Raw genomic sequence first — 25,185 nt, forward strand, 5'->3', positions numbered from 1 at the left:
TCCTTTATCCAGTAACTCCTTAATTTGCTTCTTCATTTCCACCAAATCCTTTGCAGGCATCCTATATGGTCTCTTTGATATTGGCCCGGTGCCTGGCAAAAGCTCAATCAAAAACTCAATATCTCTATCCGGTGGCATGCCTGGCAATTCCTCTGGAAATACATCGGGGAAATCCTTCACTACTGGTACTTCCTCCTGCACAACTCCTGTTAAATAATTTACTTGAGTCCTCTTTGGCACATGCCGGATACATACTTGATCCTTCTCCCTTCTGGGGTGGTAAGCAAGATTGACTTACTGGCGCAATCGATGTTTCCTCCATACATCGACAACCAATCCATACCCAGAATTACATCCAAACCTTGTGATTCCAATATTATCAAATCTGAGGGGAACACATGCCTACCTATATTTAATGGCACTTGAAAACATCCTTGACTAGCCATATACTCCGCTCCTGGTGAGCTTACTAACATAGGTGTTCTAAGTACTTTGGTGGGCAGATTATACTTATCCACAAATCCCCTTGATATGTATGAATGCGATGCACCAGTATCGAAAAGAACAAGTGCAGTAAATGACTTAACCAAAAACTTACCGATTACTGCATCCGGCTACTCTTCAACCTCCTCCACGTTAACATGGTTCACCTGTCCCCTATTGAAAGGGTTCGGCTTCTTCCCAGAGCTTCCATTGCCATTTCCATTCTGTGATTCAGGACATTCATTGGCATAATGTCTGGTCTTCTGGCACTTAAAGCAAGTGACTTGGCTTAGGTCTCTCTTGGCTGGGGTCGATGGGTTGGCGCAGTTCTGGCCGTTGCTTCCTCCATTTCCATTACCATTCTTGGTGCCATTGTGATTGTGCGAGCTACCTCCTCCATGAGTATGCTGGAAATGTCCTCCCGGTCTAGGGGTAAAACGTGGCTTCTGCTGAGCTCCTGAAGTGTGCTTCCCTTGTCCATACTTCCTCTTGCGGTTCTCAATCTGTTGCTGCCTCCCTTCAATCATGAGAGCACGATCTACCAACTCCTGGTAGATGTTGAAGGTGGCTACCATCAACTGCATGCTCAACTCATCATTCAGTCCTTCCAGAAACTTTTCCTGCTTTGTTGCATCAGTTGCAACGTCATCTGGGGCATAACGTGCTAGCTTACTAAAATCCTCTACATACTGGCCAACTGTCCGTCCTCCTTGGCGCAAGTTGCAAAACTCTCGCTTCTTCATGGCCATAGCTCTTGCTGAAACATGGGCGGTTCTAAAAGCCTGTTGGAACTGGTCCCACGTGACAGTGTCGACAGGGAAAATGGCTGTGAAATTCTCCCACCATGATGCTGCTGGTCCATCAAGCTGATGTGCGGCAAACTTCACCTTCTCCGTATCCATGAATCCTGCTGTGGTCAACTCTCTAGCTGTCTTGCGGAGCCAATCATCTGCTACTATCGGCTCGGTGCTACTGGAAAACACCGGCGGATTCAGCCTAAGAAAACGGGCTAAGTGATCAACAAGTGGTGGTGGTGGTGGTGGGTTGTTGTTGTTGTTCCCCTGATTCTGATTCTGGACTAGCAACTGCATCAATGTGTTCTGCTGCTGGATCAACTGGGTGAGCTCCGGTGGGAAGGTAAATCCGGGGTCACGTCTCGGAGGCATCTGAGGGTTTTTAGAAAAGATGAGATTTAAGAATAGAGGGGGTATAAAGAGAAAACACTACCCATATGCACATGAGGCAAAAGCAAACAATTCACTTCATTCAATCAATCAAACAAGGGCATACAATCGATCTAACGATCACAAAAGTGCTCGGACTACTATATTTACATGGTGGACTACTACTACTGATGAGGTGGTCTACTAGAAATATTCTTCGGTTGCAGACTCCATGATATCTGCTCCAGCTTCATCAACATAGTCATCATCGCTATCATCTGGATCCGAGTCGGTGTCGTCGATGATGATGTAGTCTTCCGGGCGAATCTCCTTGGGTTCTTCGTCTTCTTCTACTGGTGTAGGGCCTCCCATAAATATTCCAATCTTCATTGTTAGGTCGGCATTCTTATCCACTAATACTTCAATTTCCTCTTTATAATCTTCACGAGTAGCCTTGAGTTCTTCCTCCAGTTCCTTGATTCTTGTCTTTGCCTTCTTCAGATCTATCATGTCGGCGCACATCTAGTTCTCCTGACGTCGAATGTGCTGGTTTAACTCCTGGATAAAAGCTACATTGACCTATCCTTCCTGGTGCTGATCATCTCCCAGTGCTCATCTCGGCGCCCACAAATCTGGTAGATAGTATCCTTGAGATCATTGTGGTAGACTTCTCCAATGCGTCCCATGGCGATGTGAGCTGCCATGCTCTTTCCTAGACTCCAAGTTGGTGCATCAAAAGAAAACTCTATGGGCTCAGTGACTGGCATGAACGTCCTTCCTAGAACTTGAACTTGGATCATCCAACGTTCTTCTTCAGGTAAAGTGGCGTTGTAGGTTCCGGTAAAGCTTGGTACTCCTAATTTCAGATATCTAGTGACTTCCTTCAAATGACGTCTAAAGGGTGTATCTTCATCCGGTTGAGTGAACTTGTTCCTTGCATCCGCCATTCCTAAAAGAGTAGAAAAGATGAAAAGACAGAAAGAGAAGAGAGTGAGTAGTGATATAGGTCTTTTAGCTTAGTGGGCGTGTCCTACAGTCAGCGTGTGCTCTGATACCACCTTGTAGCGACCAGACCTCAAACGGTCCAATCTCTGTGCTCCGGTGTCATCCCTGGATCAGTAATGCTGACACCACACAGTACTTGAAGGATTTATAACAGAGTAGCAATCACACACTTATTACATCGAATGTCTCAAAAGAGAACTTATTACAATAAATATGGCTTAAGGCCATCTAATAACGATAACAGCGGAAGGCTTGGAAGATAAGTGAGTCCATCAACTCCAGCGGCATCACTGAGTATAGAACCACGACCTAAAAACTCCTTATTCGTCGTCTAAAAAGTCTGCAACATTAACGATGCAGCCCGAAACGGGTCAGCACATAGAATATGCTGGCAAAGTAACACATAGAGAGTAATGGAATGAAACGGCTATTCTATATGCATATTTGGCTGGTGGAAAGCTCTATGGTTACAGTTTTGCATAAAGCCACTTTTTCCCTACTGCAAAGGAATAAATTTTATTTAACTATCATGGTAGTTGTTAAACATTGAGAATGGTTGACAACATTCTCAATCCCAATTAAGCATCATCATTAAACAAAACCCAGCAAAATTAATTTTAGAGTAACATGTTGAGATGCACATGATAATCCAGGTACTAGATACTCAAGATGTCCATAACCGGGGACACGGCTAATCATGATTAGTTTATACACTCTGTAGAGGTTTGCGCACTTTTCCCCACAAGACTCGATCGCCTCCGTTTGGTTTCTCGCACTACATGGTGTTTGAGAAGACGGATGACCGAGACATAGTCTTTTAGAAGCGCTAGCACCTTACGATTGGGTAGACCGTTACACCTACTTTCCCCTACATCTGCTAGTCTACCACTGTAAGAGTTCGCACAACTTAATCAACTATGCTAGAGCCCATAATAGCTTGTGGCTGCACACGGAAGTTTCTAGCATGAATAATCTCATGATCCCTTTGAGCCCGGGTGGCGGTCCATAAAGAAAACAGGCAATCCTGGAATACCCAGGTACCTCAATCCACCCAGATGTGTGTTTAAGTTGCCACCTTAAGTAAACCATTAATTAACAATCTCACATATGTCATGGATACACTCACCCAATCCACGTCTACTAGCATAGCATGGCATAATAAGCAACGTAGAAGTAACTCCCAAAGGTTTGATAATAAACAGGTAATAGGTACTACCTCAACTACTTCCCAAACCCACAATTTAATTAGATCCTAATCATGCAATGTGTGAGGATTGATCTAATGCAATAAAACTGGGTAGTGGGAAAGCATGATCAAAGTGTTACTTGCCTTGGTGATGATCCGGGAAACCTAGCGATTCGAAGTAGCAAGCGGCGCACTCCGGGTACTCTATCGCAAACAAACAAGCATACAATAAGTACTATACTAATGCACAGGTAAAACTCAAATAAGAGATCTAACCAGAGGTTTCAACTTAAGAACTCTGGTTGGCAAAAAGAGTCAAATCGAACGAAGCAACGAAAGACAAACGGCAAAAGAAATAGGCTTCATTCACTATTCTGGATCTAAGGCAATTTTTACAGTGGCAAAAACTTGTTTAAGTTGGTTAATCGGAAAGAGGGTTTCGAGACGAAACTCCAGGCACTTGAATCGCCTGATTCCGATAAACGAGCGAAGAGTTAGACTAACGAAAATCGGATCAGAAATCGTGATCAGAAAAATCGCGGATTTAATCCGAGAAAAGAAAAAAAACGACGAACATTCGCTAGAACGAACGGACGGACGAACGCTCGCTATTTAAATAAACCGGAAAACCAATTTATTTAAAAGAAAAACCGAAACTAAAAAAACGAGCAAAACCGTCAGAAAACCGAATGGTTTTTCGGGAAAAACCGATGACTAAAAAAACTACCTCCGGCAACTCCGGCGACTAATCCGGCGGCGGGCGGCGGGCGGCGGTGGCGGTCGGCGGCGATCGGCGGCGGCGCGGGGCGGTGGGGCGGCGGTGCAGCGTGGCGGCGGGGGCTGGGCGCTAGGGTTTGGGAGGTCCCGGGCTGGGCTCCCCGGCTTATAAAGCCTGGACGGGCCTAGTGTCCGGGTCGGACACGGCCCATAGGTCGATTGCGTTTTTTTAATTAGTTACGCTCAGAAAAAAAATGAATACTAAACGAACTCCAAAAAATCCCGAAATAAATTTTCCCCGGCTTCTAAAATCAAGCTGCACAAGATGAACATTTATTTGGGGCCTAAATGCAATTTTGAAAAATGCGCATTTTTCCTAAATTCAAATAAAATAGCAAATAAAACCAAAATAAAATCTTATCTGATTTTTTTATTAAATCATCAATATTTCTTTATTTTGGGAAAGTCATTTTATTCCCTCTCTCATATTTTTGTAATAGAAATAATTGAAGATAAAATAAATAAAATCAAATGATCCTATTTTCAAAATTTGAGACAACTCAAATATGAAAATAACGAAATCCCCAACTCTCTCCGAGGGTCCTTGAGTTGCGTGAAATTTCTAAGATCAACCAAAATGCAATAAATATGATATGCAATGATGATCTAGTGTATAACATTCCAAATTGAAAATTTGGGATGTTACAGATGGCCCGAGGTGCCGCATTAGTTATCGACCTTTATTTTTTTAATGGCGTGCCGATCAGTTTTGAAGCACGACTAACTGGTATTGTACGCAGAGAAAATATAAACTACTCTACCACTACCCCACCTCCAATACTAGTAGTATAAAAAGATATATATATGCTGGGGTTTCAACGCTTTCTTTCTAAGGGCTGCCCACTTGCTTCTCACACTACCACCCTCTCTCCAGATCTAAAAAAGACGGCCCCTCTCTCCCTCCTCACCGGTGGTCACAAATCCGCCGGGGAAGAAAAGGACGTGCAGCATTGACGCATTCGTCGTCGGCGAGTGAGGTCACGCACTGACGACAAGTCCGTCCTCTCAGACCTAGCGCCCGCGCGGGATGGCCTCCGTCCCCAAGCTCGCTGCCGTAGTGTGTGCGGAGGACGACGACCACGAGCGAAGCCACTTCCCGCCGACCCTCAAGTATGCTACCTATTTTCGAGCCATAACCTTATTCTATTGCCCCATCTGCTACGTCGTTGCATGTGGATCTTTTTCCACTCCATCATCTTCCCAATTTACTATCCTCTACTCTGCTGGCCACGCAGATGAAAACCATAATTTGCACTATTAAAGGAAACCCTACTTCATGCAGACTAATCAATGTCTGGGTTGAATAAGGAAAGGAAGGGAGACTGTACTGTCCAAGAGAGTAGGCATCGAATCCGCATCTAGGTTGAAAAGGGGAAAATCAGTAGCTAAGGAACGAGTCTCGTGTCTCTTGGTTGAAGAAGGGTAGAAAGGCATGACAACGCAATAGAGAATGACCAGGTCGATCGGTTTGTTGTCCTCGCATAGGAAAAAGGTGGCTAAAGAGAACAAAAATGGGACCGTAATCCACATATGCTGCATGGATATTTGTTGCTCTAGGCAACCATACCTCCCTCACCACTCTGCGTCCGTGGAGGTACATCGTACTGGTGCCTCCCATGCTCTTATTGCCACTTTTTTGCTGTTAGTATAACGCCAGCAGTCAAGTCAAGCAATGCTACTGCTAAAGTGATGCCACATTTAACTAATGTCGCTCTTAGTCTAATGCCACCCATAAATTTAAGCAATGCCATTTAAAGTCACTGGATTATTTCAGGGTTAGCTGTTGATTGTGGATGTATTAAAGATTTTTCAGCTATAAGGCATTCTAATGTTGTTGCACAGCCAGTATACCAACGATGAAACTTTTTACTCCCGTCAGATTTTTGCACTATTAATGCTTATAGATTACATACCTCACTTTCATGAGATAAGTTAACTTTTTTGTACAGTGTCACCAAAATGCCAAGGCGCTGATGTCATTTTATTTTGGTTAAACTGCACAGACAATTATGAAGACAAGAGGAAAGGTCAAGAGTGGGCACCTCCTCCTCCGGCTGTTCTCTTGAGGAGGTCTGTATGTTTGTCTCTAATGCCTGTCGACTACATACCTGACATCATGATGTAATGTTAAGTCATTTCCTTTTGTACAGTGTCACTGAATTGTCAATGCGGTGATGGCATTTTATTTTAGTAGAACTGCACAAAATTTGCTTAAAAGAAGATGAAAGGTCAGGAATGGCTCACTTTTCCAGAAAAAACTATGTATGCCTTCCTCACATCAGCCGTTGTTGCTTTATTTATTCCTTCAAACAGGTGGTTAGAAACAGTCTTGCTACCTTTTTCCCATTAAGAAATTGGAATGCTTATATTTGTGAGTCTATGCTTCAACTAGTGCCACTTTTAGAGTAATCACACTTTCAATATCTATGCAAACAGGGATGCTCGATTTTAATGGAACTACACAAAAAGTCCAACTGGTTCAACATTAGGAGCATGTTTTTTTCCCAACCTTTATATCCAATTGGTGGCACTATGAGCTGTTCATTACGAAGGTACATGGTTTGCTACTATCTTGCTACTCTTTTTGTACTGTCATTAGATAGTAATACTAGTGGTTTGCATGTGAATACTGGCAGGGTGGACCTACATTCGAGGTGTAGGACAGGATTCAATGATTGGATGCTCAATTTCGGTTGTATCGATTTCACCTCTTCTATCACTGCGAACATGGATATCCTTGGTCTGATGAAGAATAGGCGCTATATTTCTGCTCTGAACTAGCAAATCAATTCGGTATGAAATTGTCCAGGGCAAAACATAACTGTATCAGATTGTCCAGTGCAGAACATGACAGATGCTAAGCGGAAGAGACATGTTTAAACCGAAAATACAAGGTGTGGTATATGTTTACTAGATGCTTGATATTTGTGCAGACAGATATGTCTGCCCGTTGCTATTTGGCAAACCAACAAAGTGCCCGCAATTTTGGTTGAACTGCACAAGAGAATAGTATAGTCACTGCATGCAGTGCCATTTGAAAATAGACACAGAAAGATTGGATAGTCACTTCATGGACTGCAGAAAAGTAGTACTGTACTATTTATTGGCCAACACTAGGTGCTTCATTGCTTTGGTCTGATTATACAATGGACATCATTTTGCCTAAGTTAAAGTTTGTATTCCGAAAATAGCCTCGCAGTGTGATCGAGGGAAGACCAAATCATATTGCAGTGCATGTTCCTCCATCATGTCTGGTTCATTCTCATGGTTCCAGCTGTTGGTGAAACCACTTATGTTTGCAAGAGGAATTGTAGACTTCACAAACAAATTTGTCTTTCAGTCTGTACTGAATGTTGGCCAATAGAAGCATCCATGTTAGTAGGAAGAACAGATGTTTTTTCTAGATCTTTGCTTTTGGAGCTACATATTTGTATATGATCTGTGAGTCATTGAGATGCATTAACATGTTGATCTTATGTATGGGAATCGTACTAGTTAGTTTTAGTTGCGACGCAAGATCCGAAGTGGTTGATCTTTGCTTTTGGAGCTACATATTTGTATATGATCTATGAATCATTGAGATGCATTAACAGTTACTTATTTATGTTCGCTCAATGTTTACAAGTTGCTGATCGAACACTAGCTAGCCTACAAATGCGCTCCTGGCAGTTTTATTTGCGATGCAAGATGCGAAGTGGCAGTTTTTTGAATAAAAATGCCTACCTCCGAAGAAACTGACAAGCTCGTACGCAAGCAAGTGCCTCCTTATTTCAAGCCAATAGAAAAAATGGCTCCTCCTAGTGGATTTCTGACATATGGGTCCCATGCCATTGTCAACGTAGTCAATAAACGAGAGAATTGCACAACAAGCGGCTGACACCAGGGACCCAGCAGCTCACCCAGTTATTTTTGTTTTGGGTTAATTTGATAAATGCCACTCCAAATCTGGTGTATCCGAGAAATGCCACTACAATTTCCAAACTTTGAAAAATGCCATTTCATGTCATTTCTAGTGGCATTTTTCAAAGTCTGGAGTGGCGTTTTTCAAAGTTTGCAAACTGCAGTGGCGTTTCTCAAAGATTGCAAAAATTGGAGTGGCATTTTTCAAAATTTGGAAATTGCAGTGGCATTTTTATGAATCGCCATAATTGGAGCGGCATTTATCTAATTTGTTTTTGAGATGGAAGCAGGGTGTCAACTGGGCTGTGCGGGACACTCTGGCCTGTCTAGACAACCTTTTTTTATGTTTACCACAGACCAGCCCAATAGTTTTTTTTCTTTCTGAAAATGGCTAGCCCAGCTTTTTTGTGATTTGTCAAGTAAGTCGCTTTATCAGGCCTGTTGGGTTGCAAATCTTTCAAGACGAGGAGAGTTTCATTTGGCTAGCCGAGAAAATGGCCTATCAGTAATGACAAATGGGCTGTATATTTTTAAAACACATCAAACCAGCAATTATTTTCAAATATCTTTTTTTTCATTTCGAGATTTTAAATTGCATTGATTTCTATGCGTGGACAATTTATTGGATTTTATATTGATATACATTTAATTTTAAAATCAGTCTGAATGTGACTCGAAATTTCGGGATTAAAAACAGTTCAGACCGCACCGACATATACAAAATTTCGTATAATTTTTTAACCGTGGTCATAATATGGGCTGTAATGCTAACATAAAGAATATAGGCTCCAAAAAAGCCCGTAAGAATTAGCAAATGGACTGTAAATTATTTAAAATAATGGCAGATGGGCTATATGCTGTTTTCCAGATATTTGAGACTTTCCACAGATGGCTTGTATACTGTTGGATGTCCATCCAACGGCCGTCGTGCTTCTTCAATCTCTGCTCTTCCTGCTCCAGCCGCTCAAACAAGCACCGGCGGGACTGCCTGCTCCCTCCTCCCCACGGCCGGCTGTGCTGCCGCGCAGGCCTCACCGCCCCACCGTACTCCTATTGTTGGCCTAGCCATCCCTCTACTCACCCACACCTGCTGTTATTCTCCGGCGACGGCAGACGAACCAGTAAACCCTTGTACAGTCGTACTCCCCTCCGTGTGGGAAACAAAAACAACGACCGAGTCTTCCCTGCCTCCGTGTCGTTCCCTTCCTAGGCCTCGCCGTCGTCCACCGCCCTGGTGCTCTCGGCGTGGCGTGGTCAGCGTGGTCAACGACCGACATGCATCTGAAGTGGACTGTACGTGGAGAGGCTGACAGCTGGGTCCACGGCCGCACGCAAGGAAATGCCTCCTTATTACGCGCAAAATAATGATTTCCTCCACCTGACATCTGGGACCCACCGAAACGGCCTTTGTATTTCGTGAAAAAATGTTATCGCCGCTGACAGCTCGGACCCACCAGCTATATCTTCGCACGCAAGGAAGTGCCTCCTTATTACGCACAAAAAAATGAATACTCCCCCTGCTAGCTGGGACCCAGTATAGTGGGCCTACTAAGTTGACGGGGACGAAGGGCTTTGTCAACTTAGTCAATATGCACGATTCTAGCTCGACTGACCGTACGATGTCCATCCAACGGTCGTAGTGCTTCTTCAACCTCTGGTCTTCGTACTCCTCTATGCGTGGGCATCCACTGCCGCGTCTTCCCCGGCTTCGTGTCGTCCCCTTCCTAGGCCTCGCCGTCGTCCACCGCCCTGGTGCTCTCGGGGCGGCGTGGTCAACGTGGTCAAGGAATGACTTCCATCGGACGTGGACTGTACATGGAGAGGCTGACAGCTGGGTCCACGGCCGCAGCAAGGAAGTGCCTCCTTATTACGTGCAAAATAATTATTCCTCCACCTGATAGCGGGGACCCACCACCGGACGGGCCACCGTATTTCGCCCCCTGACTGCTGGGACCCATCAGCTACATCTTCGCAGGCAAGGAAGTGCGTGACAGTCGGGACCCACCTGGTCGAAGCGTACGTAGCATTGTCATTCTGGTCGCGAACGTGTACGTACATATATACTGGTGGATGTAGAGGCGCGCACGTGTCGTAGTAGAGGCGGCCAGGGTGCAAGAAAGAAAATACGGCCACGTATGTGTACATATGGGCGGGGTCTCGAATGCCTACTCGCGCAAACATACGGCGAGGGCTCATGTACATGGCTGGGTCGGAATGGAGAAACATCGTCGTCGTCGTGTTCATGGGTCGGAACGGAATGCGTGGTCGTGTTCATCAGGAGGGCTTGGACAGAAGAGGCGATGGAAACGAGGCATGTCGTACCGCACAACGGAGGAAACGGACCTCCTACGGTCGAAACGGGGGTCCTGTTGATCGGGAGGGGTGTGGCGTACCGCAAAACGGAGGAAACGGACCTCCTACGGTCGAAACGGGGGTCCTGTTGATCGGGAGGGGTGCGGCGTACCGCAAAACGGAGGAAACGGACCTCCTACCGTCGAAACGGGGGTCCTGTTGATCGGGAGGGGTGTGGCGTACCGCAAAACGGAGGAAACGGACTTGTGTTGGAGCGCTACGGTCGAAACGGAGGTCCTGTTCATCGGGAGGGGTGTGGCGTAGCACAAAACGGGACTCCACGGGATACTGTTCATCTCCACCGTCAACCCCCTCCAGCCTCCACGAGCTACTGTTCATCCACCGTCGACCTCCTCCAGCCTCCACGGGCTCCTGTTCATCCAGCCTCCACCGCGTGCTACTCCACCGGCTACTGTTCAACCACCCCTCCACCGTCTACTGTTCATCCAGCCCTCCACACCACGGGGTCCTGTTCAACCACCCCTCCACGGGCACCCCTCCACCGTCTACTGTTCATCCTGCCGTCCACACCATGAGGTCATGTTCATCCACCCCTCCACGGGCACCCCTCCACCGTCTACTGTTCATCCAGCCCTCCACCACACCACGGGGTCCTGTTCATCCAGAGGCAACGCCACCGCTCACTGTTCATCCAAACCCCCCCCACAACGCTCATTGTTCATCCCATCGATCGGCTTCAGTTAGTAGCAGTAGCCAAGGAATCGCTCGATCGGGTTCAGTTAACAGCCATCGATCGATCGCTCGGGTTCAGTAACGCGTAGCCTGTAGTGCAATCGCTCGGGTTCAGTTAGAGCCCAATGCCTCGCTCGGGTTCAGTTAGAGCCAACGCCTCGCACACACGCGCGTACGTGTATGAGAGAAACGCGCATCGCTCGGCCCCCGACCTCCCACCGTAACCGGGAACTCCCCGAAATTTTCCTCCCCCTTGCTTCTACCACGGTTTTTTTCGTCATGGACGGCCCAAAGAATGTCATGCAGCTGCGTCTCCGGCCCACCCAGGACGAAAAGCCCATTTTCTGTCATGATTTTTTATGATAGAAGTAGGAGCCCACCACATCTATGATGATACCGGGTTTTGTCACAATTATCGTCATAGAAGTGTCATATGTATGACAGAAAAAAATTTCGTTCGGCCCAAAATGTCACGGATGTGTCTTTTTTTGTAGTGAATTCCCATCACTTGGCCTTTTGCGGTCTGGGGACTGGATATGGTTGGACCCCTTAAAGGGGGAAGACATAAGAAAAAAATATCTGCTAGTCATGGTAGATAAATTCACTAAGTGGATAGAGGCCAAACCAGTTAAAACGGCCGAGTCCGGGCCGGTGATAGAATTCATATCCGGCGTCGTACACCGTTATGGTGTTCCACACAACATCATCACTGATGACGGCTCCAACTTCACAGCTGACGAAGTAAAAACCTGGTGCGCTAATCTAGGCATCAAGTTCGATTACGCCTATGTCTATCATCCGCAGGCAAACGGTCAAGTCGAACGAGCTAATGGTCTTATTATGAGCGGCATCAAGCCTAGACTAGTGCGGTCTTTAAAAGAATCAGACAAGCACTGGGTCGAGGAGCTCGACTCCGTACTCTGGGGGCTGCGGACCATGCCCAATCATACTACCAGATATACACCTTTCTTCATGGTGTACGGCGCAAAGGCAGTGTTACCCTACGACATTATTCATGACTCACCTCGAGTGCGCATGTACAAAGAGAGAGAGGCCGAGATCAATCGGCAGGACAACTTAGATGCCCTGGAGGAGGAGCGCGACGTCGCAAAAGCACGTTCTGCATTTTATCAACAGCAGGCTCGCAGATATCAAAGCAGAGAAGTGCAGGCCAAGACTTATAATGTTGGCGAACTCATTCTACGCTTGCCGGAGAAGAAAAATGACAAGCTCAAGCCAAAATGGGAGGGTCCCTTCATCATTGACGAAGTTCTCACCGGAGGAGCATACCGCCTGCGTGATGCGTCAGACAATCGCCTCAAGCCGAACCCCTGAAACGCGGCCAGACTCCGAAGATTCTATGCCTAAGAGCCGAACTCTTTGTTCGTCTCCTTCTCCCTATTGTTTCCATCATACCTTTTTTTGTCGTCTTTCTCTCTCTTTTCATTTTTTCTCTTTAGCCTTAAAGCTTTCGTGCGGTTAGACCGCGCACCCCTGACGCACACATATGTCTTCAAATACGTACATCCATTATACCCGGGGGCTTCTTGTACAGAAGTTTGCTATTATTCTCCGGGCATCAACCTCATCACATATGTGTTTTTTCCATATGTACCTTTTCTTCGCCATTATATGCATCGATATGACTTAAGTTTTGGCCAAGCTGTGTTGCCTGGCTCCTGTGCTTATGCCCTACGTTCCCATTAGTTCGGCTAGGGCATAAAGGGAGCACCTCTGCGATTGTTACTGTCGGGTCATCCGGATGTGTACCTCAGGCTGGGTGAAGCCGAAAGCTAGCGTTCTTAAGGGAATATTCGGTCGGTGGATTAAAGATGTTTTTTTGCATTCGCTCCATTTGCGAACCCCCAGAAGATATATATACTGCGATTTTTTCAATCACAGTTCGGACATGCGCTCTAACGCATGCACACCCAGGGAAAGGAACCCTTAATGGAACTATTCTCTCTGGAAGATGTTTCTTACATGATGTAATATAACATAACTAGTCGGATACAACTTATCTGTTCAAGCAACTATGACCCCTACGCCTGGTTTCCACGCATACCCCAGTCTATTCGGCCGCATGGGTATTCAGAAACACTCTGCGCCTTCAGGTCCAGAGGGAAAAGAGAAAAGGTTTGCCATGACAATCATTTTACAATTCAGCTAGACGGAAAAATACACAGTCATTTTGACTCAAAAATTTCCTCCTCTATACCATCCAGTAGGCTATCTAACTTACAATCCTGCTGGGAATATTTGGCAACTACTGCTACTTGGTCATATACCAAACTAACGGGAACTTCCTTCCCGTCTGATCCTAGAGGTCCGACCCAAGCCATATGATTTGGGTCAAGCTTGGTGTACCGTGTCTTCACCATGGCCCAGGCCTCTCGCGCACATTCCCGGCAGGCCGATATTTTCCACAATCGAAAGCGTCGTCGCACTCCCTTGAATAGCTCTAGGAGCTCCTCCATTTTTTCCGAAGGGGAGGTAGATGGCCACAAGGCTTTGGCAACACTTCGCATCGCCTGACGAGCTTGCTCATGAATACGCCACAGCTCTTGTAGAAGATCGCCTGAGAATCCGGACACCTCATCTTCGGGACCGCTGGTCAGCATACCTACAGATATAACTCTGTCAGTTCATGATATCTCTGAACTATTATAAGGTAAATTCGGCCACATACTGAATATGCCGCCGCGCAGCCTTTTATTCTCCTTCACAGAGTCGGCCAGTTGGGCCCGTACATCTTTCAGATCCTCGCCCAATTGGGTATTCGAATCCTGGAGCTTGTTCTTCTCCAGCACGACTTTTGAGAGCACACGCTCGCCCGCGGCTAGCAGTTTCTTGGCTTCTCGTTCTCCGCCTTGGGCAGCTTTCAGTTGTTCCTGTAGTTGATCTAGTGATCCTAATAAGAGGTGAGCAACGGTGTTAGCATTATTGGTATATCATTATGTTTTCTCAATGGAGGGAAACATTACTAGGAGACGCCTTCTTGGATTTCTCTAGTTCGGCACGAGTAGCAGTTAGCTGCGTCTGACACTTTTCTAGCTCTTGGGCTAGCAGGTCGTTCCTCTCCATAAGAACATGGCTATACAACGATACTTAAATCAGTTGTGCCAATTGCTTCAAGTCTCGGGGGCTATTGGCATATGGTTATCATATTCGGATAAAGTAAACTTACCCGCACATCTTTTAGATGCTGCTTTGTGGCTCTGTTAAGCCCATCTCGAGCAGCTCGGGTGTATGCATCAGCCGAGCTGAAGGCGTTAAATGCCTCTTCTGAAAAGCCGGGGTCTTGTAAAACGGCCCGGCGGCGCCGATGATTCATGGCGCTATCCACTTCCGAGTTAGTGATGGATACATCCTACGAATCCTCGGCTGGAGGACAGTCCAGCATTACCCCCGCATCAGCCCCCGTCTTTACGACATAATCTGGATCCTGGTTGTTGGAGGTATGACCAGCCAGACCCCCGAATATAGTCCGGCACACCTTTTTCCTAATACAGGATAAACGGAAAAGTCACAGTTGGATGTGACTGCCAAGGCGCATATTTGTAAATCCATACCTCTTTGATGAAGGCTCGGCCGTATCCTTGTTTGCCTTCCTCTTCGAAGGCTTGCCTAGCGTGGGGGCCACTCTCTTCGGAGATACCCCTGGGGCAGGATGGCGCGCCGAGCGCCTCCCCTTTTGAGCACAGGATAGTGCGGTAGGTGAGGCAATATGAGAAAACTTTTTCGGATGAAATATCTCCGGATTACTTACGTGTGAAGCGGGGAGAAGACCGGGATAATCAGCGATGATGGCCACTTCTGTGTCGTCATAGCTCGTTTGGTAAAACACCCCATTCTCGAGCACCATGAAAATATCCGGATCCTCTTCGAATCCGGGGTCAAGGTCCCGATTGTGGCCCTCGGGCTGCGGGGCAGGACTGTACAGCCCCTCGGAAGTCTTTCGCTAGTGATGTTATAAACGGTTGGGTTAATGTTCGTTGAACATAGCTCAGGGAGTAGAATGAGTAGAGCCAATGGGTCGGGGGCTTACCTAGCTAGGAGGACTATACATATAGTATCCTTCCCTGTGCTTGATGCACAAGAACTCCTCTTCCTCCCCTTTGAACAGTTCGGCCAATATTTTGGCCAGGGCGGTATGGGTATCTGGACCTTTCCTGCCGCAGCGGGAGGCGTCATCTTCCCCATTGTAGTGCCACATGGGAAGTCCTCTGTATTGGAGTGCTGGACCCCCCGCATTATGGAGGTTGCCATTACTTCGACCATCGTGTATCTGAACTGGGCAAGCATCCTTATCTTGCTCAAGAGTTGGCGGACCTCCGCACTATATTCCTCCTCGAGGCTCCGGGGGCGCCAGCTGTGACGTTTCTTCAAAGGAACACTTGCGAACTCAGGAAGACCCCTCCGGGCTGGGGCTGGGAGTACGACGTCCTCGATGTGAACCACTTGGAAGTCCACTCTTCAGACGCTTTCTTCGGCGTGCCGGATAGGTATCCGGTCTCGGCAATGCGCCATATTTCGGCTTCGCCCACTTCAAATATCGATCCCTCATGGTTATGCGGGACAAGGAAGAATAACTTTCTCCACAGTTTAAAATGGGCCTCACAACCCAGAAATAGTTCGCATAAAGCGACATAACCCGCAATGTGCACGATGGAGACTGGAGTAAAGTTATGCAGCTGGAGGACATAATATTCCAAAATCCCTTGGAGGAATGGATGAATTGGAAATCCCACGCCCCTTAGCTGATAGGGGACGAAACACACTCGTTCCCCCCGGACGGATTGGGGAAATCCTCTACCTGGGTTTTGCCGTCAAAGGAGGCCAACCTTGCTCGAACAGGGACCAGATTCGCAGGGGGGAGAAAACCCTGCGTTTGCAGCTTCACCAGCTGACCGTGCGATACGGAGCACCTCTCCCACTCGCCTCTCTCTGGGCCGCAGGGACGGGGGGAGGAGCTGGGAACGCTAGACATGTTCTTTCCTAGCAACCTTTGGGGATTTTCTCCGCGAGATGATTGAATGGATCTAGGATCCAATCTCGTTAAATAGACGCTGTCCCTCGCGTGGCTGGGGTGTTATGTGCAAAAATACCCCGACCTCTCGCATCCGCTCGACACGTGGAAGCTGAAGTTGTTGATACACAGAAGCCGAGGGGTACAATATTAAATGAAAGGCCGAATACACTACTTGGAGGTCATTAGTGGAGGAACCCGCCTTGCAATGTCGAAGAGAATCTATGCGCCGAACACCTCGGCATTGAAGTCTGGTTCGGGGGCTACTGAGGGAGTCCTGGACTATGGGGTCCTCGGGCGTCCGGCCTGTTAACCATGGGCCGACTGATGGGCTGTGAAGGTACGAAGACCGAAGACTGCACCCGTGTCCGGATGGGACTCTCCTTGGCATGGAAGACAAGCTTGGCGACCAAATATGTAGATTCCTTTCTTTGTAACCGACCTTATGTAACCCTAGATCCTCCCGGTGTCTATATAAACCGGAGGACTTAGTCCGAAGGAGGGGGAGATTCATTACCATAGCCATACAAGCTAGGCATCTAGGGTTTAGCCATTACGATCTCGTGGTAGATCAACTCTTGTAATACTCATATTCATCAAGATCAATCAAGCAGGACGTAGGGTATTACCTCCATAGAGAGGGCCCGAACCTGGATAAACATCGTGTCCCACGTCTCTTGTTGCCATCGACCTTAGACGCACAGTTCGGGACCCCCTACCCGAGATCCGCCGGTTTTGACACCGACAGCCACCGGTGCAGTTTGTAGCAAATGGTCATACATACAACTATGACTATTATCTTGCGGATGGCATCTACCCAAAGTGGCAAACATTTGTGAAGTCGTTGAAAAAACCGGAAGGTAAGAAAAATCTTGATTTCCACAATGCTCAAGCGGCAACTAGAAAAGATGTGGAGAGAGCTTTTGGAATTTTGCAAGCCCAATTTGCTATTGTGAGAGGACCGGCTAGATTTTGGGATAAAAAATGTTTTGGTACATCATGCACGCTTGTGTGATCATGCACAACATGATCATCGAGAATGAGCGTGACCAAGATGTAGACTACTCTCAGTATGAGCTCTTGGAACATCCCGTGCGAGTGCGACGGAGGGCTGAAAGGGTGGCCCGTTTTGTTGCCTCCTATCATGCCATTCGATGTCCCGCAACGCATGATGATCTTTAGAAAGATCTCATTGAGGAGTGGTGGGCATGGAATGGGCGACAAAGAGCATCATGATTTGTGCGTTTGATGTTGTATTGTTGAGCTATTTGTTGTGTTATATTGAACTATTTATTGTATTGAACGATGAACTATTTGTTTGATTTGTAATAACGAAATTGAACTATTTATTGTTGATTTATTTTGTTTGTGTTTGATCATTTTGCTTGTGTCTGGAATGCATATGTTGTCTGTGCGAAAATCGCGCGCGTTGTTGGAGCCGCGCGTGCTATGCATTTTAGCGCGGCTGCTGGAGTCAGCGCTGCCCGCCGCGTCAAACCAGACGATGGACGCGCGGCAAATTAGTTTTTTAGCGCGCGACGCGTTCGGCTGCCGTCGGAGATGCTCCAAGAGAAGGTCGAATTGGATGTTTTGAAGGAATCGACTCACATGGAATTTGGGTCGACGGTTCAGAAGAGTTGGACTCACGCAAAAACAAAATTGAGTCGACCGACCAGTTGCTACTTGCATAACACAGTAATATAGACACCACATTGCATATTCAGCAAGGTATCTAGAAAGGAGATACGTACAACCCCGGCCCCTTCAATTGGCCACCCCCTAGACCAGTGTCCGTATTTTCAGCTAGTGCCACACGTACAACACATACCCTTCGGCCATGTGCCACAGACCCAGTCCGGGGATCGCAGGGGGCAGACGAGGCGCGCACTGCAGCGCCGTGCGACCGCGCGCTGTGCTGCACGAACGCCGGTCGGGCCCGGCGGTGCCCGTGCACGCAGGTCCGCAGGGCGTGAACCGTATGCGAGCATCACGTGTAGGGCGGGCTGTGGTTGGGGCTCGCCAAGAGCAGAGCAGAGCCGACCGTTGGTAATCTACCAGCAGTCCAGCACGCACCACACGCGCATAACATAATCCTCGTTCGTCCATGGGTTTGGACGCACCCATCGTCCGGCCCGTTGGCACCACACACGCGCGCCTCGGACAGAGCGATGGAGTGTGCGTGTGCGTGTGCCGGTCGACCGCCTCCGCCTCGTGCGCACCTACCGGCATGTCGTGGGCTGTGCGATTACCTGCGCCGTGTCGTGTCCGGCCGGCCCGGCCGGAGACGGGGAGGGAGGAGACTTCCAGTGCAATCCACTCAAACGCACGCACAGAGCAGAGCAGAGCAGAGGCGATTAGTTGGCGCGGGCGATCATGTACCACACCGCCATCACCGCGATCATGATGGTTGCTTGCAAGCGATTATCAAGCTAACCGGGGCGTTAATTACGACCGCTAGTACCACTCCAGTGGCGCACCTCGATGTTCATTCATTCATGGCCGTTGCTCTCAGGCTCACAGAGCCACTCGAGCGATTTCCTCCGCCTACGCATCCGATCCAAATTGGCTATTTCCGAAAGGGGCGCGCTGGCTGGCTAGCTGTAGTGCACATTCCATACGAGGAAGCACTGCTGGACAGAGATCGAACGGGACGGAACAGTAAATTATTATTATCTTTGCATACCCAAAGAAAAGAGAGGAGAAGGTTTGCGTCCCGCACCGACGCGACAATTAATCGCGCGCGGTTAACGGAAAGGAGGAGGAAAACGCAGCGCACCGTCGCAATCATCCCCCCGGCTGGTAGCGCAGCGCCACCCAATCAATTGGCATTGCCCCCAAGTAATTAATCAGAAATTACTCCCAGTACTTAGTACCACCGCCAGCCAGTAACTCTGCATGCAAAAAAAGTTTTAGGAAAAAAAACAATCCAGGGGTGTTATGGTCATTTAGCCCAGCAGCTACAGTGGCAGCGGGCAGCTGCGTCACGGGGGAGGGGGGAGAGAGAGTGGTTCGTCGTGGGAGTAACAGACAGACAGCACACCGCAGAGGGGGAGAGAGAGGAGCTGAAAGGCGTCGTACGCGCTCCCACCATCCCCCACCCCCCCTCGCTGCATTATTTTCTCCCTCCCCTCTCCGCCTCCCCGCTTATTCTCTCTCCCCCTCCCTACTCTCTGTCCCCCGTCTGCTCCATTTGCTCTGCGCGCTCCCCTCCCCTCCCCACCCCACCCACTCCCCCATTCCGTCGGCGCAGCAGGCAGGCGAGCGGAGCTCACTCCCCCCTCCCACCCTCGCCGGTTTCCTCCCAAGAAGAGAAGATGTCCGCCGTCCCCTCCAGGTATGAAGAGATTTCCTTGGCCCCTTCGCGCGCCATTGCCGCCTCTCCCCCGCGCTTCTTGTTCCGGGCGAGTTCCGAGGTTTCCCTTGCTTAGACGAATCTGCTCCGTCGTTCCGGGAGGAGGAGGGGGGAGGGGGTGGTTGCGGGAAACGAACGTCCTTTTTGCCACGAAAGGTGGTGGTTGCGGTGCTCCTTGCCGCGGTTCTTGGGGACTGCCAGCGTCGCTAATGCGGTGCCGCGCTGTTCCTTGTGTCGGTGGAGCCAGATTCCGGTGGGATTTCCGCAGATTCGTCTTTCCCGGGGCTTCGACCTGTGAGATGCGGGCAGGGATTGGGCTTTTTAGTCGGTACTATATGTATTTACGGACTTCTTTTATTCTGAGTTTTTGGGGAATTACTGGGAATATATTTGTCTTGTGGTCGAGGAATCATTTCTCACCTACCACTTCTTGGCTGCTATTTCTAGTCGTAATTTCTTAAACTAAAAAAGGGGTAGTATTTGGCTTCTTGGTTTTTCAGAAAGATGCCTAGATCTGGCACTAGTTCATCCGTCTTTTTCTCTTTGTGCGGGCGGCTAGTTCATCGATCTGAAACGGGCATTGCCCCCCGTGAGCTTTGCTGCCAGGCTCCGATTTATTTTCCAGCGTTACTTTGTTCGTATGCTTAAGGCCTGGCTGGTTAGGATCTAGATGTCATGCAAATCGATTACTCACTGCAAGAGTAGAATGGTGTCAAAAGTTATTTTATTTACCGTTCTGGTTGCTGCATATAACTATGTTGCTAAGTATCACTGGGAGTCCTTTGCTCAAGCTTCAAGCTATATCTGAGATCTGATGTTGTCTTTGCCAACTTCACTGCACACTGGTAGTCATATTTCAACTGTGTTAGGGGGTGGGACACACGTTTCTGCATACATTTGGGCGTGCTTAGTTATTTCAGGGGAGATGTCTCCATGAATCCTGCATGTTTCCAGAGTTTGTCTATACCTTCATTTGGGGGGAACGCTATATTATCTTATTCCAACTTGACTTGTCATATCAGGTTTTATGTCTGAAACTTGTAAGTAATAGGGTTATATCCGAATCATGAAATAGATCTACTACGGCTGAGTCCTTCGCTTCATGTTTGTTTTGGTTAGCTACCTCTGCTATAGTGAACGTTTTTTTTTCAGTAACTTGTGTCCTAGAATGGTGTTGCCAATAATTATGATAGAAAAATATTTGAGTCATCGTTATAACAGACACTCATACTAGCCTATTATTAGGGGCACCTAATAGGAAAGCATGAAATCTGCCATCATACACTTATATACTGCACTTATAAATATCTGAAAACCTCAAGGCATTTCGTATGTGCCAGCGTACACATATAATGTGCCCGCACAGTAATGAAACAAACGCATTTTTGGCAAGTGCCAGGTAAAATCTGTAGCATCACTGGCATCTATCATTGCAAGACATACATAAATGCCAGCTAAATTATATGCATGTGTGTGATAGCTGAAAAGCAAGCTGGCCAATAATTGGCGTGCGTCTGAAAAGTGACATTTCCGCTCTCCTAAAATTAACCCAACCCATTCTTTCTCCCCCAATCAATTCCGCAGTATTCTTCACCTTGCTTTGGACCCTTAGTGCCTGCCCCTCACTGCTCCATTGCGCGCCACTCATCCCTCACCTAACCCTCATAGCCTGCCGCACCATGCCATTGCTCCTGTCACTGGTGCCCTCTCCCTTTGAGCTGTACATGAAGGAACTGCTTGATTGCATTGTCTTTTCATGACTTGCAAGTTTTTACTCCAGTGTCAGACAAAAAAAAGTCTGACAAATTAGTAAATATGCTTAGCATAAGGTGTTTGCTTGTTAAGTCGTCTGAATAAACTTCAAAGTGGAAACACAAATGTATGACGCGTTAAATTTTCTCTGAAGAGTTGGTTCTTATTCTAGTATGTTTTTGTTGTTTTGTCCCATGCATCAATTTTCTAATTAGCTCATGCTTTACTATAGTCAACCCACTCTGGTGTAAAAGCCATTCATTTAAAATCCCTTGGATGATCAGTATTATTGTGGTTCTTACTAACATCAATTTTTTTCTTTATCTGCATGCTATTTGTTCTAAAGTGATTATCTCTTGGTCACGTATTGGCAAAATGTACTACACATGCATCGGCTATTTATATATTATTATGTCCTTTTTCAGGAGCTGATTCAAGGTGTAGGTTGTACTATGTGAGAAGGACAGCTGTGCACATCAAGACTCAAATTAGCTTCGCTTGATTACACTTCAGCTGGCTGAATAATAATATATACTTGATTTTGGTGGTTCAAAAACATGGGTTCTAGATTTCCATCACATCAGCTGAGCAGTGGCCTTTATGTTTCTGGCCGACCTGAGCAACCTAAGGAGAAGGCCCCGACCTTTGGATCCAATGTGATGCCATATACTGGTGGTGACACCAAGAAATCTGGAGAGCTTGGGAAGATGTTTGAGCTCCATGCTGAAAGATCCAGAAAATCTGGTCCTCTAGGCAGTGCGCCTTCGAGAAATCCTTCATTTGGTGGTGCTGCCTCCAACTCTGGACCTGTGTCTAATGCTGGCGGTCGGTCAAACTACTCTGGTTCTCTTTCATCTTCAGTTCCTGGCGCCGGAGGATCAGCAAGAGCAAAATCTAACTCCGGACCACTCAATAAGCATGGAGAACCAGTAAAGCGGTCATCTGGTCCCCAGTCTGGAGGTGTGACCCCAATGGCTCGCCAGAATTCTGGCCCTCTCCCTCCAATGCTTCCTACGACTGGGCTTATCACATCTGGCCCTGTAACTTCTGGACCACTGAATTCGTCTGGTGCCCCAAGAAGGAAAGTATCTGGATCTCTTGATCCTGCTGCATCGATGAAGGCGCGGGCCACATCGCTTGCTCACAACCAGGCTGTTACTACACTCACCAGTGAAGGTGGTTTCTCAGTTATGGGAAGCATTTCAAAGTGGGTATTCTGGCTAGTGATCACACTCTTGCTGTTCGGGTTTGCAGTAGGTCTCTTCATTCTTATTGCTGTTCACAATGCGATTGTGCTGATAGTTGTTGTTGCAATGATTGGTTCTGTTGCTGCACTTGTGTCTTGGAATGTTTGGCGGGGCAGGAGAGGCGTGCTCAGGTTTGTCAATAGCTGTCCTGATACTGATCTCAGAACTGCAAAGGATGGAGAGTACGTGAAGGTTACAGGGGTATGTGAAATGCTTCTGATTCTGTTGGATTTATTGCCCTTATCTTCACTCTGATAAATTGCTGTTTAGCGTCAGTATTCATCCTGTTCTACTGAGCATATGCTCATCTGTTGCAATGCACCCTAATGACACTAACCTTAACATAGTTGAGTACTATCAGAATCCAAGTCTGCACATAATATACCAATATATCACCAAATTTCTGTATTTCTTTTACTATTCATGGTATAATTTGCATGGTTGTTATAATTGAATACTTTTAGTCACTTAGTTCCACATGTAGCATAAACTCCTTGTCAGTTTTTGGAGATTGCGTACATTAATCTACAAGTTGACAACAAATTCTTTTTTGTTCCAAGAAAACTTGTTCCGTTATCAGTTACCAGTAATGATCATTATGCCAAACATCACAGGTTGTTACGTGTGGAAATTTCCCCCTGGAGTCCTCATTTCAAAGGATTCCGAGATGTGTGTACACTTCAACTAGGTTGTATGAGTATAGGGGCTGGGATTCAAAAACTGCAAACCCCAAGCATCGCCGGTTTACCTGGGGATTACGGACAGCAGAGGTGAGTTTTGTTTATTCATTAGTGTGTAGAAAAATGATGCTTAAAATAAATTGATACAATGAATTATTCTCCAGTATAAAGATGTGTTGAAAAACTTTACTAATGCAGCTATATTACTTTCTTCCGAACTGACCCTGACATTTCGCCTGTAACTATTGCAGCGACATGCGGTTGATTTCTACATCTCAGATTTCCAGTCTGGGCTTCGAGCATTGGTGAGAACAGGAAGTGGGGCACGGGTGACACCATATGTCGATGAATCGGTAGTAATTGACGTCAATCCTGAGAACAAGGACATGTCTCCTGAATTTCTTAGATGGCTACGAGAAAGGAACCTCTCAAGTGATGGTCGGAAAATGCGCCTAAAAGAAGGGTATTATTTTCTTCATGTTGCTTTCCACCTAGAAGGCTAGCATTGCTGCATAACTAGAGATGTTTACCTCTATCTCGGAAGATGTGTGCCAAAAAGATGTAAGTGAATAATTATGTTCAACTCCATCTTGTACCTGCAGATACATCAAGGAAGGCAGCACTGTGAGCGTGATGGGGGTCGTTCAAAAGAATGAGAGCGTGTTGATGATAGTACCTCCATCAGAGCCCATCTCATCTGGTTGCCAGTGGGGGAGTTGTTTCTTCCCAGCGAACCTTGAAGGACTGGTCGTGAGATGCGAAGATACTTCAGACATGGATGTCATACCAGTATAGCAAGCTGATGATTGCCGTGGTGTGGAATAGCTGCTGTTGAAGAGGGAATGTTGGCCTGTTGAATCTTTTGACCTCGGGTTGGGTTTGATTGGTAGAGTATTAGAACTGAGAAAAAATGTACAAATGTTAGGTGTGATTAAGGCTAGTAAAGATGGGAGTATGGCTGCTGGTTAATCTGTGTTTGGCTGTATAGTCCTTTTTCAATGTGTTTTGTCCTCCTTTGCTCCTGTTTTTTCGGTTATGAGCTCTCAATACTTGTGTAATATGATTGCTTTTGGGCTGTTTGAAGACATGTTGAATCGGGTTTATGTGTTATTTAGGATGATCTTCTTGCACTGCTGTTAAAGCCTAAATATATTGTTGCTGTTACATTTATGTATCCATGTTGTTGGTCCATTTCATCCATTATGTCTTTTGGCCTGTTTGAAGACTCGGTCGAATTGGGTTTATATGTTATGTAGGTTGAATATTTCTTGCACTGCTGTTACCTGTAACATTTCTGTGTCCACATTGTTTTTGTATGTAATTAAAAATGTCAAATACATTACACTGGCTGTGATAATCTGTGACTTGCTTAATTAGGATATGGTTTTTTTGTTCTTCATTGTATTGCATACATCTAATTCAGTAAAAATAATAGGTATCACCTTCTCTGTGTAAACATTGTTTATGCCATTGGGAGAGGAATTTACAGGATGAATAGATTTCTTTACTTCTGTTGAGATTGAGATTTAGTTAGGGTCCTAATTACCCAAAACATAAGGTGGTGAA

The 25,185-nt window shown here is 46.8% G+C and overlaps 1 protein-coding gene across 2 annotated transcripts; it reads left to right on the forward strand.

The window, feature by feature from the left end:
- The first annotated feature begins 19,753 nt into the window (after positions 1-19,753).
- On the forward strand, positions 19,754-24,793 carry LOC125539542 (uncharacterized membrane protein At1g16860-like). Of its 2 annotated transcripts, XM_048703028.1 has the most exons (6): positions 19,754-19,922; positions 22,118-22,899; positions 23,056-23,140; positions 23,554-23,709; positions 23,871-24,082; positions 24,222-24,793. In XM_048703028.1, the coding sequence occupies exons 2-6, from the start codon at positions 22,250-22,252 to the stop codon at positions 24,412-24,414; spliced, it is 1,296 nt and encodes a 431-aa protein (XP_048558985.1). In that variant the 5' UTR covers positions 19,754-19,922; positions 22,118-22,249; the 3' UTR covers positions 24,415-24,793. The 2 variants fall into 2 exon arrangements, with proteins under 2 accessions (XP_048558985.1, XP_048558984.1); XM_048703027.1 differs by having other exon boundaries at positions 22,118-23,140.
- Positions 24,794-25,185: the final 392 nt, after the last annotated feature.

This window comes from Triticum urartu, chromosome 2 (genome assembly GCF_003073215.2).
Source record: "Triticum urartu cultivar G1812 chromosome 2, Tu2.1, whole genome shotgun sequence".
Taxonomy (NCBI): domain Eukaryota; kingdom Viridiplantae; phylum Streptophyta; class Magnoliopsida; order Poales; family Poaceae; genus Triticum; species Triticum urartu.

Coding starts and splice junctions, on each gene's coding strand:
- LOC125539542 (XM_048703027.1), top strand. CDS start 22,250: ATGGGTTCTAGATTTCCATCACATCAGCTGAGCAGTGGCCTTTATGTT. Junction 23,710..23,870: donor GGGGATTACGGACAGCAGAG/GTGAGTTTTGTT, acceptor TAACTATTGCAG/CGACATGCGGTTGATTTCTA. Junction 24,083..24,221: donor AAAATGCGCCTAAAAGAAGG/GTATTATTTTCT, acceptor TTGTACCTGCAG/ATACATCAAGGAAGGCAGCA.